This window comes from Clytia hemisphaerica, unplaced genomic scaffold (assembly GCF_902728285.1).
Source record: "Clytia hemisphaerica strain Z4C2 unplaced genomic scaffold, Clytia hemisphaerica genome assembly, whole genome shotgun sequence".
Lineage (NCBI taxonomy): Eukaryota > Metazoa > Cnidaria > Hydrozoa > Leptothecata > Clytiidae > Clytia > Clytia hemisphaerica.
Window position 1 is genome coordinate 542,003 of NW_027103956.1, and position 16,837 is coordinate 558,839.

The 16,837-nt window shown below is 36.8% G+C and overlaps 1 protein-coding gene across 1 annotated transcript; it reads left to right on the forward strand.

Moving 5' to 3' along the window:
* The first annotated feature begins 42 nt into the window (after positions 1-42).
* On the forward strand, positions 43-9,468 carry LOC136810159 (sushi, von Willebrand factor type A, EGF and pentraxin domain-containing protein 1-like). Its single transcript, XM_067066733.1, has 19 exons — positions 43-278; positions 578-691; positions 1,034-1,232; positions 1,827-2,039; positions 2,296-2,490; positions 2,713-2,901; positions 3,150-3,395; positions 3,645-3,893; positions 4,152-4,424; positions 4,692-5,032; positions 5,294-5,423; positions 5,601-5,762; positions 6,081-6,245; positions 6,536-6,682; positions 6,982-7,072; positions 7,343-7,570; positions 7,818-7,966; positions 8,432-8,522; positions 9,118-9,468. The coding sequence occupies exons 3-19, from the start codon at positions 1,229-1,231 to the stop codon at positions 9,359-9,361; spliced, it is 3,117 nt and encodes a 1,038-aa protein (XP_066922834.1). The 5' UTR covers positions 43-278; positions 578-691; positions 1,034-1,228; the 3' UTR covers positions 9,362-9,468.
* The last annotated feature ends 7,369 nt before the right edge of the window (positions 9,469-16,837 follow it).

The following is a 16,837-nucleotide window of genomic DNA, read 5'->3' on the forward strand; positions in this document are numbered from 1 at the left end:
CAAAAAGACAGCTGTATTTAAATTCAACATTATTAAAACCTTTCACAACTTTTGACGATAACTGACCGTTTCATTTTTGGTAGACTGTTATTTTTCATAAGATTCTTTGACATGAGAAATCATGTCTAAGTACGCAATGAATTTTCGAATTTTGCTGGTTACACTAGCCTTGGCGTTTTTCGTGCAACAAGCCCTAGCCTGCGGTGGTGGTTCATCAAGCTGTTCATGGAAGACATGCAGAGAAAGTTATTCAGCGTACAGTCCTAATCCTTCTACAGGTCGGTCCTTCTTTAATGTTTGGTTATTTTGAATCATTATGCGACAAAATTTTGAGACATATACTTTTTACTTTTGTGCATAGGGTAACACTGAGCTCTAACTAACCCCCCCAGTATAGTATTTTCAAGATTCTGAAAGAGAACCGTAAGGCTCAATAAAAAAATGCTGAGATGGGATTTTGGGAAAAGCGATTTTATATATTTTATATATAAGGTTTTATACTTCTTGACTATATATATATTTAAATCCTTATTTTGAATCATCAATACCACTCCATCGTTGGTCTTCTCCTTTGTAGGACGTTGTACTTATCAAGTGAGTCGTGTGTCACATCATTATCAAACACATTCAAAAGGTTCAGGATGTCCAGGAAATCAACATTGTTCTGGTAGAGATCGTGGAAGAACTTTATGTAAGCGCTTAGTTCGTACTAGATCGGCATTTGACGGGCTTCGTACTCGAATCTTTGTCATTATTTGAATACTTTATAATAAAAAAATCAATTTTGACAAAAAAAAGACATTGATCAGTAAATTTTTTTTTAGAACAATGTGCTTTTTCATCATGCTTCAACCCAGAGTAATTGTATCATTTTAAAAATCGTTTCCATTTCCATCAGGAATTTTAGAGGAAACACCACATATTTTTCTCTCTATTTTTGCTTCACCCCAGAGTGATTGTATCGTTTTAAAAATCGTTTCCATTTCCATCAGGAATTTTAGAGGAAACTCCACTTGACCTGTTTTCTCTTCAGGTTCTTGTTACGAGGTCACCAATTGTTGGTGGGCCAGTTGGGGTACATGGACAGGTCACATAAGCAGCAGGGACATGTGGTAAACAAAGACGAACCAGAAATGAGAGACATCAATCACGTTACAGACATGTTGTGGGGAGTTGTAATGGTGTCAAAACGCGGTGCACTGGATCATACAACAGTGAAGAGCGCACCATGTGTAAGAAGACTCCAATTCCTGATTGACTGATTTTGGGATATCAGAATTGCTATTCCTGATGTAGCTATTACGAAGCTTATTTTCTTCCCAAACAGTCGAAAGTTTTCATCAAACATATTGAAAACTCGCGATATCAGTGAGCTAAGAGTGAGATGTATTAATAAATATCCCGGGGGGTACTAGGGTTGCGAGCTGACGGGGGGGGGTTGCCGCCCAACATTCGAACTTTGGACCCTTACCGGGACTAAAAAGGAGAAAAAAAAGGAAAATTTTGAGAATTTTACGACCCTTGGCGGGACAAATTTGACCAATTTTGACCAAATTTCGATCTTTCAGGGGGTAAAAAGTTGAAATTTCTCTATTTTTCCGACCCTTAGTGGAACTGAAATTTAATTTTCTGATTTTTCCGACCCTTAGCGGGTCTTTGGAAATCCAAAAAAGGTACTCTAAGGGCGGCACATACTGTACCCTCCATTTGCCTAAGTACCCCCCCGGATAAATACTTTTATAGGATCTTCATAACATTAGATTTAATATGACTTTATCTTCAAAGGTACTTTTTAAATGACAGTAGTAATTTTCCATGGTTTGTAGGTAATTGCAGGAAAGCAAGTAGTTGTCCGCTAGCACCATGGAGTTCGTGGACACCAGCAGTTGGTAATGGACAATGTAAAGACCAAACACGACACCAGGACAAAAAGCCTTCATACACTTACGTTATGAAAGAACAGAAGAAAGGAGAAATGGCTTGCTTTGGCATCGATCCTGATTGTCGACCACCAAGAATTACTGATACAAGAAAATTCTGTCAGTATTATAATGATGTTATAAGTTCCATTATTAAGCCTTATTTAGGGCCATCCTCGATTTAAATGGCTCGTTGCGTTAACGTATCAATACTATTGCATTTATCTCTTAACAAGCAAATTTATATGGCTATAGAAATAGCATTTAAACCCTCATAGAAAATAACAAACAGATAACAAATGGTGCTTTATACTGCCTTCTATATATTAACAAATTTACAATTTACCCTTCTAATTTTCTATTGTTCATTTTGAAGGTCGCTGTAAGAAGCTTGAGTGTTTAAAAGGACAATGGACAGCCTGGGAGATACATAGTTGGACTGGGAGCTGCCCGACCGAACGAAGATTGCAACCATTCCGTGAGGTGGTGAAATATCAAGATGCTTACAAATCATGCAATGGTATTGGCCCTTTGAAATGCCCTGATGTCCCTGGACAGTATCGAGCCAAAGGTAATTTAGTGTCTCGCATTTCTGTTTTTTCAGAGCGTCCAGTTATAGTGAAGCAATGTTTGTCAATCGAACAAATCGCCGGCGTCAATTGTTGTCTATTTTAAATAAAGACGGTGTATCATTTTGCTTTATCTGTCGTGGCTTAAGTGAAGGCGAGGTGTTCGAGTTAAGGAGGTTCTACTGCATCTATATGCTTTTTAAAATCTTATCAACATTTTATAGAGGTGACTTGCCCGAAGCTTCCATTACCAGCAAATGCAATCCACTTGGACGCTGCTTGTGATGGAGCTAACAGTAAATGTACATCGAGTTGTCGATTGGAATGTAAAGCAGGGTACAGTCTGTCTGGTAACAAATATGTCACGTGTCATGGATCAGGACAATGGAATCGCGCACAAGGATCGTGTGTTGGTATGACATTATTTCTAATTCTTATCTGTAGATATTTTTTTGTTTTCTTTGTAATTGGATAAATATATGGGACTCATTTATCATAGATTTTCATTATACCCAATTTTCCCTCTCAAATTTACAACAGAAGTTAGTTTGAATTGCAGACCTCTATAGATATACAAACCGATAAAAAACTTTTTTGTTGGAGGATGAGCAGAAGCCTAAACAAAAATCAAATATTCGTCTTTGTTCCTCAATAATTTCAGATTCCCAACAACCAAACATCAAATGTCCAAACATTCCACAATTCGGGAACAAAGAGAACGAAAATTACCAAGATATCGACCTGGTCGAAGCAACAGCAACTGATAATTCAGGTCTTCCAGTCAAGATCACAACATCTCATGTCTTCCCTTTGAGAGTGTACGTTGGAAGCCCAGTAGAAGTCACTTACACAGCAACTGATGCCGCTGGTAACAAGAAATCATGCCGTAAAACATACATTGTTATTGGTAAGTTAGAGCCTTTTTTATTCTATACACACAATACACCTCTGCACCAGTAACCTTACGTAGTATGGTTGATGGCTCTTTAACTCGAACAAGATCGTCGACGTCGTGAAAAATTATCGGCCATAAAAAACATCCATCACTTAAACTTCCCTAACAAATCAATGTCCCCTTAACTTGGAAAGTTTCTCGTTTCCTTGATATACCATAGCTATCATCCCTCAATTTTCACTTTTCTCCGTAATTCAACAGATCAAGAATCACCAAAGGTGACCAGTTGTCCAGAACCTTACCGTTTGATCAGAACTGGTAGTTTTCCACATAGAGTCTTTTGGGGAGATGCACAATTTCACGATAACGTTGATTCAGCCAATCAGCTGGTTCATATTCCGTCACATGCAAATGGTTCACCGTTTCACAAAGGAAGACATACTATTGTGATCACTGCTCGCGACAGAGCTTTCAATAAAGCCAATTGTACATTCGTTGTTGAACTGGAAAGTAAGCCAACCTTCCAAGCTATGTTATCTGGAAACTTTCTGTAGTTGTTCTATCCAAGGGTTGTAACTTTACAATGCGCGCTGAAATAACTTCAGGCTTGACATTTCGCAGTCCCCTCTAGTACCTTATCAGTCACTCCCATATTTCCATTTTCATCTAATTCATTTTAGTTTATTGTTATATTACCTGCTATTTGGTATGACGCTTCACCGTTATAGGGTCCTGATATGGACTAAAATACTTTTTTTATAATTTTAGTGGTGAAATGTCCAGTAGCACCTCCACCAAAACACGGCTCAGCGCAATGTAACGTTAAAAAGAACGGAGTCAAAGAATCCTTCATTTGCACTGTATCATGTAAGCAAGGTTCGTGGTTCTTGCAAGGACCAAACATCCCAAAGTTGTACAATTTCTACATGTGTTCGATGGATGGAGAATGGGGAGGTACAAACGCTTACAACATGGATAACTTAACACCTTCGACAGTCACGAAAATCCCCAAAGGTGAACCATTATGGCCAGATTGTTCTGGTAAGTGAATTGTTCATAAATTTCTGATGTGCATAGATTGCCAATGATTAATAATATGCTTGATGGCTCGAATAGGAGAGAATCTCATCCGCCAAATTATTTTATTGTTAACGGTGATTCAAAGAAAACCATTGTACCGATTGTAATTAACCTGAACTGATGCTAGTCAAATGATTTCACCGCAAATAGAGAATTAATAGAATATTTGTTAGATTATATCCTCGGATTTCAAGGTAACTTATATCTCACCTTTTGTACTTTTTATAGTCGGGGCTACACCGGATGGTGCAGTGCTAGAAATGCAAGTCTTTGGTGGGAAGTGCACCGATCAGGCCGCTATGGACAAATTGAAGCAAGATTTCGTGGCTACATTACAAAAGGACTTTATCTTGAATTACTTGTTTTGTATTACACATACTCAAAATTGTGCTATCGAGAACATCATCATCTACTGCTCAAAGAGAAAACGAAGAAATGCTGACGGATCACAGTCAGACCAAATGGTCATCAAGTTTGCTTTCGCTGTTCGTGAGAAAAATATGGACACCAACAAGTTGAACCAGTTGTCTGCAAATTTGGAAAAAGAGAAATCTATTATCCTACAAAATGTAAGAAATCTAATAAATGGACATCCTCCCTCTCTAGCAAAGTTCTATTCCGAAGATAATGAATACTTACTTAGGTCCATGGGCCCTGTCTACGATATCAAGTTTGGTTGGCCACTGGAATCAAGAGATTATCGCTCGGAGACTAATTCCACTTTTAACTCTCAATACAGGCTAAAGTAGAAGAATTACTGGGGTTTGTTTATTTTGAAAAATGCCAGTAGGTCAAGTAGTTTATTCACGGATCATTACTTATCATTCAAGGTCAAAGTAGCTGCACCGAAAGTGTTGAACGACTACAGTGCATCGGTGAGTGTTTCGCAGAAAGCCGAGATCAGTTGTGAACCTGGGTACGAATACACTATTCCCGAGGGAACTTCACAGAAGAAGTGCTGTAAGTCTAAAACTATTTCTAGTACCTTTTTAAAACTGAGGCTCATCTTCGATAGCGAAAACAATTAATGGTTGAATTGAAAGACTTGAAGCTAAACAAAGTGGGGTTATAGAGTCCCCCCTAGAGGAGAAATATCTTCATTTTTGGATAGCCACTTATTCTTCGTTATTTTTTCAGTAAAATGCCCTCTCGGAACATACTTCGACAGTGCAAGTCGAACATGCGAAGTTTGTGAACATGGTTTTTATCAAGATGAAGAAGGTGCTAAAGCATGCAAGAAATGTCCACAAGGAACCTCTACGTCTGGTTCATTGGGAACTGACTTCCATGATTGTAAAGGTATATAGCTTCTTTAAGATTGCAGTTGATTCTCACTAACTCGAACTTTAAATAACAGATGAATTCGAATGCTAGAATGCTATTTTGAGTGCGTTCCTCTTTGACGGGGACTGGAAACAAGTTCGAATTATAGAAAGATTCGAATAATAGAGGTTCGAAAAAGCGAGAGTTTACTGTATGTTTTTTAAACAGTTACAAATCTAGGAAATGCTGAATTTTACATACAGTCAGTTTACAAATATAAATGATCGATAGACAATCCATTAAAATCTTAAACAGTACGCCTTTTTCGCTCTATTTTCCCTTTTCCATCTTCAGCTATTTGTAGACCAGGCACGTACTCGGAGAATGGCTTAACAACGTGTTTAGCATGCCCCATTGCAACTTATCAACCCTTATCAGGAAGCAGCTCTTGTATCGCTTGTCCAGGAGGAAAGGTCACCGACACTGTTGGAGCTGCACAATTGGATGATTGTATGCTACGTGAGTTGAACACTTTGTCCAATATAAAAAAATGGGAATTTAACTGTTGACTTTGTATAATAATCCATGCCTATGTTTCCCATTCAATTTGAATTTGTTTCTGAAATGTTACATTTTCTTGAGTTTGAGATTCAATCAATCAATTATAAGCTAGGTTTTTTTCTCTTTACAGAAGAAATAAAATTCATACCGATATTCCAACAGCGATCTATTGTAGCTCTGTATCAAATCTGCTTTCACACAATGAGCTTTCATCTATGACAGCATTTTTTTCATTTGTTTTCTTACAGAGGGTATCAAATACGAGATCCATTCTGAAGGATGTGGAGATCCTGGCAGAACAAACCATTGTGGGAAGTCAACAATCAAAGTGGATGGTGTTGATCACTGTAAACATGCCAGAGGAATCAACTTCGTTGCAATCAAGGGAAAAACGGGTACGTTTAGAATAACTGAAATAACCAGACTTTTGAATACATTATGAATGTGTAGTTTAGTTTCCGTAAAGTTAAGTTCTGAACCACTTCTGAAAACTGGTACGTTAATGAAAAAGTAAATCTGAATCCAGATACCCGAATTAACCAGGTTTTTGTCAACATTGTGAATGTGTAGTTTTGGTAAAGTTAAGTTTTGGAAACCATTCAGATCGCTTTGTGGTCAGCTCTGGTAACCGCCTTTAAATCTAAATGTCTAAATACAACCAGTACAAATACAACTTTTTTCTCTTGATTTACAGGCAAAATGCATTCAAGTGCTGCTTTTGATTGGCATGGTAGTGGCGCTGCATGTGCATCTGCATTGAATTGGCTCAGAAACCTTCCCGATCAGTAAGTCTGCTTTTCAATGTGGTGTTCGGATTCGAAGAATTTTCTTTTTATCGATAATTATGAGTTATAAAAGAAATGCCTTCTCTCAAAAACAACTTTGAAACACATCTACGGTGAGACGCAAGTTGCTTGAAAAAATAAACCCAAATATGAAGGGATTTTCTAAGCGTTCAGTTCGTCACCTGTTAAGACTATGAGAACTGTATATAAATGATTACTTGCTAGGGGCCTTGCCCGTACAAGGATGTAATTGAAACTCGTTTCTTTCAGCACCATCGTCATGGGTGCGTACCAAGACGAAGCTACAAGTCGCTACATTCCTCAACACTGCGATCAAGCTTTAGAGCTCATCGGTGGCAAGAAGCCTTTCCAGCGTGAATACAGAGCATCTTTTGCCATTGTTGGATACAAAGGTGTTTTCAGACCCTTCTGGACCACACAGAAGATGAGCAGTTATGGACGAGGTCCAACTGACCTCAATGGAAGCATCAAACTCATGTAAAGATTTAAACCTAAAAGTTTACTTTCTTTAATTGGTCTTTTGTAGCTTTGACTTGAGAGGTTTTTTATTATCTGGCTTTCTTCAAAACAACATGTACAACATGCCTAATTACATGCATAAACGGATTCGTGCTCCTTTCACTACTTGCGGTTTAGTAGATAGAGGTCTTAAATTCGGGCTGGATTTGTAAGTGATACCGGGAAGATTGGGTTTTCATATTTCTTTTCTTTATTCACAATTCAGGCCATCATTCAAGTACGAGATTTCTTCAGAAGGATGGGAAGATGCATCACGACTCAGCCGCTATCCAAAAACTACCATCAAAGTTGACGGCACCGATCATTCAAAACATAAAAGAGGAATCAATTTTGTCGCTGTGGACGGGAAAACAGGTTCATAAATTTTTGAATGATCGTATGTCTCTGCAACAAGATCCACAAAAGATATCCCTATTTGTACAATAGGAAATAGCTGCCATATTTCCACTATGCGGAAAAAATATCAGAGCAGAATGATGCCTTGATGTTTGAAAATTTGCGTCCTATGTAATCTACTGGTAGTTGTGACGCGAACGAATCATGCTTTGCGCTAATATTTAACAGTCAACAATTTTCGTCATACCTTAATTGGGATGCGTTTGCTTGTTCATTGGATTTTCTTTAGAGTAGTACAGTCAGAACCAAAATGAAAATTTGATAATTAATAATACCGGTATTTGATATTAATACAATGATAACTGATGATGGCGTAAGCCGAAAAGCTTTTTATCTTTTTAAAATAGATTTTACTTGTGTACAAAATGAAAATAAAATGTAATTGTATTTTTCATTCATCAATTTCTCAATTTTTTGTCATAGGTACCTTCCAAAGCAGCTCACATTATGATTGGTATGCTGTTGAAGTTAGTTGCAAAAAGTCTTTGGATTGGATCAAAAGTCTTCCTGATCGGTACGTTTACATTTGTCTAATAGTTTAACTGCTAAACTACAGCTATTCATGATATTCATGACGTAATGTTTTCTACGGAAAGACCCCGGTTTTTGCCAGTAATGGCAAATTTTATACAACTTTTGTCTAGTTTAAAGTTGCCACTACTGGCTAAAACCGGGGTTTTTCCGTAGAAAACATTACGTCATGAATATCATGAATTGTAGAGGCAATAACAGATCAGTTTACTTTTAGAATAAAGGTTTTCATCCATTTTTTTGGCGAAAAGCCGGTTTCCAAAGAGTTGTGATTGACATCGCCTCAGAATCAAGATTTTACCACTGCAATGTCTTGCCCTGTGTGTCATTTGGTTATCTTGACAGCAAGAAATTTTAGTCATGTTACTTTGAAAATTTTGGTTATGTCATGATAAATGATATTTAAACAGTATGGCCAAATGATGCTGTTTCCCTTGGTTGCGTGTTCGTAAAATTATTCAACGTTTGAGAAATCTCATTTCTCAGTTTTTTTTGAAAGCGTCTATTCGTTAGACTGTACTTACTTGTACGCCATTTGAACTAAAAAAGCTTATGGCATATAATGTTTTTTTTTACAGAACGGTTGTACTAGCAGCATATCAAGATGAAGGTTCGAACATGTTCAAAAAACATCCTGAATGTCGCAAGGCTTTGGAGATGATCGGTGGAAAAGCACCTTTTCAAACCAACTTCCGTGCTTCCTTTGTCCTCGTTGGTTACAAAGGGAAAGATCTTCCCTACTTCGTCAAACAAGATATGAGATCTTCTAGCACTGGACCAACTAAACTCAGCGGGGAAATCGTTCTTAATATTTCCAACTAATAGGTTTTTGTGCGATCATTTTCTTTCTTTCTCAGATATTCCACGGTTGTATTTCTATGATAATTATTTTCAACATTTTTGATCAAAGAAATTCTATAAACTCAGAATGTTTCATTTTTGATGACACCCCTAATGGACCTAATGTCACTGTATCACTCACAGACCCGGTGGACCCCCCTCCCTACTGGAATCATTCTAGCCGAAAAATCATCCCCAATGAGGCTACTCCTAATTGCCGGGGAAAGGTTGGAAGTTGTACTTCTGAAAACCCAAAAATAAGGTAAATATAGTCTAAAATCAGACTATTTAGAGTAAAATAAGGGACCTTCTCTTTGACGGCTGAAAATATTCTTAAAAATTAATAAATGGGGGTCCTAATTATGTCCGGGGTTAGTTTCCCCGGTTGGAAAATTTTTGAGCGAGCGGGGAGCCCGTTTATTTGGAGCCTAATGAGTACCTAGCGCTAGTTCAATTTACCTACATACCTCATGCCCTCATGGTTTTTTATAGCTGAACCTGACTAGCAGACTACTTTTGATGGTGTGACAAAAATTGAAAATCTGCGAACATCATTAGCACTGAAACTAAACTTATACAGTGGAATCTCTAATTAGCGGACACCATCAGGGAATCGGATTAGTGTCCGCTAATTAAATTAGAGGTGTCCACCTTTTGGAGGGTTTTGAGTTTCAGGCTATAATTTGGAAATTAAACCCTACTAGGGAGTCACAAACATGAAATTATGGTTTTAGGCATTTTCCTAAAGACATAGGAACATGAAAAGACTCGAGAAAAGTTATTCAGAGTTATTCAATACTAGTCAACTTCACTTTCAGGGAAAGAGCTTGAAGAGCTGTAATCGTTGCTTCTATTATCTAAAAAAATGCTTGATTGTTTTTTGTTGTTGATTCTAACAGCTTGTCAACTGGGTAAAGCAAAATTTAGAAAAACAAAACAAAAAAATGCTTGAAATAAATGGTTTAAAATCACTTATTACTTGTATCTAAATGTCGGAAACTATGTTTTCCTCGGTGTCCGCTAGTTGGAGGGAATAAAAAACAGATTTTTAACCATTCCATGCAAAAAAATTTGTAAGGTAATTGAGTGTCCGTCTTTTGGAGACGCTTTTACAAGGATTTGACTAGGAAACGGCCGGGGAAAATATTTTGTCCGCTAATCAGAGGTTTCCGCTAATTGGAGGTTCTACTGTAGGTGATTTTTCTTTTGAAAACTTCAAAATTATATACTTTTGTGCAGACTGTAGATATAATCTTTACCACCATTAATTTTTTATAGAAAATCAATTTACTGAAATATGGTCTGTTGTTGGTACCTATCTCAATTGATCTCTCTTATGCTTTGTTCACGGGTGTTTGCTAGCCTAGAAATCGAAAATGCTATACTGGATTGCCGTTAGCCGTGTGTCCTAGCCTTGTGAATACGGGCTTAGTTAACTAGGCTATAGGTGTTTGCAACAATACAAGCAAAAAATGGAAATACGGAAGGCACAATTTCCGCATTCGACAGAACGAAGAAATTCAAGATGGTGGTAGACAGAAAGTGAAAAAAAGTTTAGAATAGCTTACCTTTATTAAGAGGTGATTTGACATAGGGTTTTCATGAGTAATCCTAAGCAGTGCCGTATGAAGTATTTTCAAATAGGGGTGGCTGAAGTTCAGTGACACCGCGCGAGGGCCCAAGGGGGAAATTTTGAAAAATTTGAGCTCTAGATTGCTTGAAAATGCACTCAAAACTTTGCATTTTGCAAAATAACCATTTTTGAAAAAATAATTGGCGTGGGGGCACAGCCCCCCTCCCTTGCCCTCCCAGTTGCTACGGCGCACTGCTAAGTTATCATAGAACACAGTTAAATAAAAATATTATCGTGTACTTACATTCCAATATGAAAAACGATACACATTCATTCTAGAGGGTACATTTCAAGTTTTTTCCAGACAGTTCGCTATCATCCACTTGGTCTATTTAAAAATCTTTTTTATGAGATGCTTGGAATCGTCGTAAACAAAGCCATTCTAAATGAACTATATCAAAATCGCGTTCCTTTGTTTTTGAAATCCAAAAAAACTAATCTTTACAGTGGTTTAGAGAGAAAATATTTCCTTTATCCTACAGATTGTAAATCACACAACTTCTTATAAAGTGCAACTACTTTAAACACCCACGAGATTAAAGAACAACCTTAATATTATTGTTTTCTCAGCATCGAAACATGATTATGAAAAGATAGTAAGTATAGGGGAATTAGCCAAAAAATAAACCAAACTTTAAAAAAATTGATAGAAAGGTTATGAGTATGACCTAATTCCCAATTTCCCTAATGCCTAAACACTTATGAATAATGAACCCCCGTCCCAGAGTAATACTGAGAAATTTGGCGCGAAAACATTGATCTAATCATCAGCGCGCCTATAATGCGAGCGCCTTATCGGGGAAAAAAATGTCGGGTTTTTTTTTCGTCGAGGAAAAATTTCGTTACTTAGAGGCATTTTCGTCACTTTCCCCCGACCTAAATTTCAAATTCGTCACTTTTCCCCGACGAAATTTACAATGTAGTCACTTTCACCCAACTAAATTGTCCAAATGAAATTCTTTCCTTCACTAGCTTGAAAAAAGGTCTTGTAATTCGACGGGAATTCGACGTTTAAAGCACTAATTAATTTCGGTTATAAAGGTGTAAAAAATTTACATTTTAATTTTGGTTGACATTTAAAAGATTGGGTAAAAGTTTTATTCGGGGATAAAAAATCGGGTAAAAGTTTTGGTCGGGTGATAAAATATCGGCATCGGGGAAAAAGTTCGTCGGGGGGAAAAAAAATTTGCCACCCCGCCGCAAATTTTTTTTCCGTAAGCGGCCCAAGCCCTGAATTACCGGTCCAAGACCTGGGAAACTTTGCAATTTTTGAGACTTGCTTTTTTACAATGATTTTAGAATTTATACACGTTTTTTTTATTAGAACACCTAAAATTTGGCTGAGCCTGGATGTGCTTATTTTTTTAGCAATTTTCAGCCTGAAATGTTCTTAGATGCGTTCTTAAATTCTCAGACTACTCTAAATCGACAATATCATGCAAAATTAAGAGAACTTAAAATTGGTAAAATTTGGACAACATTTGACTCTCGATTTAGAAAATCCATTCCTATATCCTAAGTTTGTTTAAAACTGCTTGAAAAGAGGAAACAATTGTAGTTTCTTGTCATTTTTTTCCAAACTGAGGCTGGGCATGTTCTTACGATGTTCTTAATTTTTCGACGAATTTCAGCCTCAATGTTCTTATAAACTGGGTTCTAATAAAAGAAAAAACGTGTAGTGGCCCCAGACCTGAATTATTGGCCTAAAAAGCTCTAAAAAACTAGTAGAACACATTCATTAGAAGATCATCAAATTACTAATTAGTACTTTTCCATGGGAATATAACGGTTCGTTCATCTTCTTTTTCCAAAAAAGCTAGTTTCAAAAGTTGCAAAGTTTTCCAGGTCTTGTCGGGTAATTCAGGTCTTGGGCCGCTAAATCAGGGCTTGGGCCGCTTACGGAAATAAAATTTGCCCGCGCCTCAGATAGAGATAATTTTCAGCAACGCAGTGCATCAAATTAGCGACAAAGTGAACGGTAATTTCACTGGATTCATTCGCGAAATTAAAGATGGCGGACATGGAAGTAGGTTACATTCGGCTAAAGCTTCAGATGCATCCGGCTGGACTTAGAATTTTTTTCAAGTTGAATAGTGACCAAAGGGGGTCTCGAACCGGGAACCTATAGGTTTCGGAACCAATGCCCTATCCACTAGGCCAAACCGGCTGCCGAAAATTCGATATTTAGGGTTACTTATATGAGGGTCTTAGTACTATATATAAATAAGTCTGACTGACGAGTTAGGCTAACTGTTACGATCGCCATTACTTTTGAAGCCACCACACGTGTGCACCGCCGGGTGGGTGCACCGCCGGCCGGGTGAGGGGTTAGGAATGTGCACCAGGGTGGCTTCGCCACCCTGGTGCAAATCCCTAACCCTATGCTACGCGCTACGCGCGTCCCGCGCGGCCGGATGCATCTGAAGCATTAGTCGAAAGTAGTAGGTTAGATTAGATTTGTAGGTTTGCAGGTTTGTTATTCACTTTGACATTTGACACAGCCGTTACAGAGTTACAGTTTGTAGTCACAGTTTTCTGTTTTTGACTCTAACAAAAGATCTATTGAACTTTTAAAATGTGAAATCCTGATGATAGACAATTGGTTGGATTGTATAAAGTTAACCCTTTCAGTCCCAGAGCAGAGTTTTCACAACACACGACTACTTTCCCAGAGCCGTAAAATGAGTTTTTGAATGCGTTTACTTATGCTTCAATATCTCTGGACTCACTAAACCTAGGCCTCTCAAGTTTTCACCCTTCTTCACTTATATTATGAGGATCATTTTGATAGAAAGAAATTTGAAAAATGACGTCATCATCGTGTCACTTCACACTTGACCAGAGTAGCAACTCCAGAAGATTTTTCAAATTTTAATTTTTTTTTCAAAACGTATCCTTATCTTGTAGAGCTTTGAAAAAGAAAGAAAATGAGGGGTCATAGGCCTCCAGAGGATAAGTGGTTGTAAAGATATTCAAATTTTAGTGTAAAAAATTGACTAAAAATGTCAAAAAAAAGGTTAGGAAAATAGCTTGGAAAAATTCGAAAAATGTGTCAAAAAAGAAAAAAAAGAAATTTTCCGGTCATGCTTCTTCAATTTTGCTTATCTCTTTTTTCGCGCTGTCATCATTGATAATAAAACAAACTATTTTCTGTCAAGGGCCTTGTAAACATTCCAACAACTTCCATCGAAATGATCTATCACAGCTCAGTCTACCATTTTTAGCACGGTCCGAGGATTGAGCCGAGAACACTCCGCGAGCTCCTGCACGGGTGAAATACTTCAATCTGTCAATCATTTTCTCAAGCGAAGAGTACGCAAAGTGATTCTAGCTTTACGATAGTGCCGCGGATCATTAATGGATAGTATTCAATTATCATTATCCCTTTATTATTTTCATTCCTAGAACTTTTGCAAAAAAAAAGGAAAAATAGAAAAGTTGTATTTTTTACTTCTCTATTCCCATACTGAATTTGAAAGATCTTCTATGTGGCATTTTTTTGCAAACTTCAAAAAGCTGATTTTTGTCCCGCCTTTGCAGGGACTTTGGCTTAAGTGCTTGAGTGCAGCATAGGGTACAAAGTCCAAATATGCGTTTCCTGTAATTTTTGTATGAAGAGTTGGGTCTATACTAAACATATATACTAAACATTGATATATTTTTCATCCACACTAGTTTTTGGCTAACTTTCTGAGTTCAAACTATCAAAAATGATAGAGGGTCAATAATCATTAACAACTTTAAAGAAAATTTGAGCCATCTGAAACATTTAGGACATCAAAATGCACCATTTCACATATAATTTATGCGGAACTTGATGCAAAATCAAACATATTAGGAAATTTTAAAGAGTAATTTGATGAAACCTCATAGAAAGTATCCAAAAACCATATTTAAGTCGCACAAAACCATAATTTAACATTTTTGGAAATATTTCTACAGTTTTTCTACGCAAAAACAAATTTTTTGCATAATTTACGGCTTCAAGCAAAACCGTTCAAGGTCATTTTGACAAAATCACAGTTTTAAAGATGTGATTTATAGCAAATTTTTGCTTGGGATAGAGGTTAAAGGTATGTGCACACAATATAGCAAAACTGCTTCGCTTTGCAAAAATCAGGGTTCAGGACCCTCCTGGCGCTCCAGAAACGTCTGGAGCAAAAAGTGCCAATTTTTTCGTGCTCTTGAACACCAGAAGAGTCTGGAGCACTTCCAGTGTTCCTGAGCAAATTATCTGTGATATAATTACGATAACGCTTGCTGTGCCAACCATGTGAAAACTAACTGCGCACGTATTTTTAAATTATTTCAACCCCCAACATTTTAGCCAATTTTTAGTGCAGCAATTTCATATTCATAGGGGCAGATATATCCAAATCCTATACCCGAATAATTTTGATTTTCATGGATTATTGCTAATTTAATTTATAAAATATTGCGGGAGAGACGATTAGCTTCTCGAGCTTTAATTTGAGTAATTAAAGCCAACTATTAAGATGAAGTATTTAGCCCGAATGCTAAATGATGAGATTTCAGCTCGCCCCAAATACATTAGGTTCCTTTTAATATTTGAAACACTCTACCTTCTCGCTTTAGTAAGCAGTTAGTTTAAAACACGGGTCACAGGTCACAGGTCACAGGTCAGTGATGACAGGTTAGCTTCAATTACTGTAAAAAAACAAAGAAAATGTTTGAAAAACAGTTGTTAATGTCAAAAATATAATTCCAAAGGTATTTTATTGATCTAGACCTATTTTAAAGCTAGAAATCTACCCACGTGCTTACCACGTGATTTTCGCGTTTTATGCCGTGACCTGTAATACTTGTAATATATACCGGGTGACTCACGAAAAAGTTCAGACGTTTCCCGACATCTTGAGGCCGAACAAATGTCCCAAAGTGCTTGGAGTTTTGATATTTAGAAAGAAGATATCCTAACTTAAAATTTGAGCTATCACTTTTTAAATTTGACCAACTTGTTCTCTACTTTTAAGCTTTTAAAGTCAAAATTCACTTTTCGGAAAGTGTAAAAAACACGTAAAAAAGAGGTATAGAATTTATGCAATCAATTAGAAAATCACTTACAAATTGACTTATTTAACGAGTTTTATGACATTAATAATTAATAAAAACACCTTTAAAAGTAATTTTTGTTTAAAACAAGACTAGTTTTTATAAAAATTGGCGCTTTTGTAGATTTTTCAGATTTTTTTCAAAAACTGTATATCAAAAACGTCTAAAAATACCAAATTTGATACCAAAAATGTACTAAAAAGTTGTGATTTTTCATATAATTCTATTTTTGTTAAATTTGGCGGGGATTTAATTTGGCAAATTGCCGAATTTGGAAATTTTAGCGAGGATTTAATTTGGCGAATTTTGGCCAAATTCGCCAAATTCGCCAAATTTAATCCCCGCCAAAATTTATCCACTTAAGGTAGCTATTTCACAATCACTATGTCATATCTCATTTTATCTCCTGCATCACCTTGGGTATGATAACAAGAATTGATGAAAATAGCGTCAATGGGATTATATTTTATAAATGTTTCAAAATTTTTATCCCCTGCTTTACATTTTTGATAAAATTACGTCACTATTTTCATCACTCTAAAACAGCTCTCTTGGAGCGCTTGGAGTATTTATTGTTTTCAAAACCTGTCAATCTATATCCACTTGCAGCGTCAGCATGCTATTATGCATGAAAAATATTTTATTGTTAATTGGTGTACAAAACCTTTAACCGTAATTAAAGCCAACTATTAAGATGAAGAATTCAGCTCCAATGTTGAATGATGAGATTTCAGCTCCCCCAAATACATTAG

Excerpts from the sequence above, each read along its gene's own strand:
- LOC136810159 (XM_067066733.1), top strand. Across the intron at positions 7,073-7,342 it reads CTCAGAAACCTTCCCGATCA|CACCATCGTCATGGGTGCGT; the intron begins GTAAGTCTGCTT and ends CGTTTCTTTCAG. Across the intron at positions 8,523-9,117 it reads ATCAAAAGTCTTCCTGATCG|AACGGTTGTACTAGCAGCAT; the intron begins GTACGTTTACAT and ends TTTTTTTTACAG.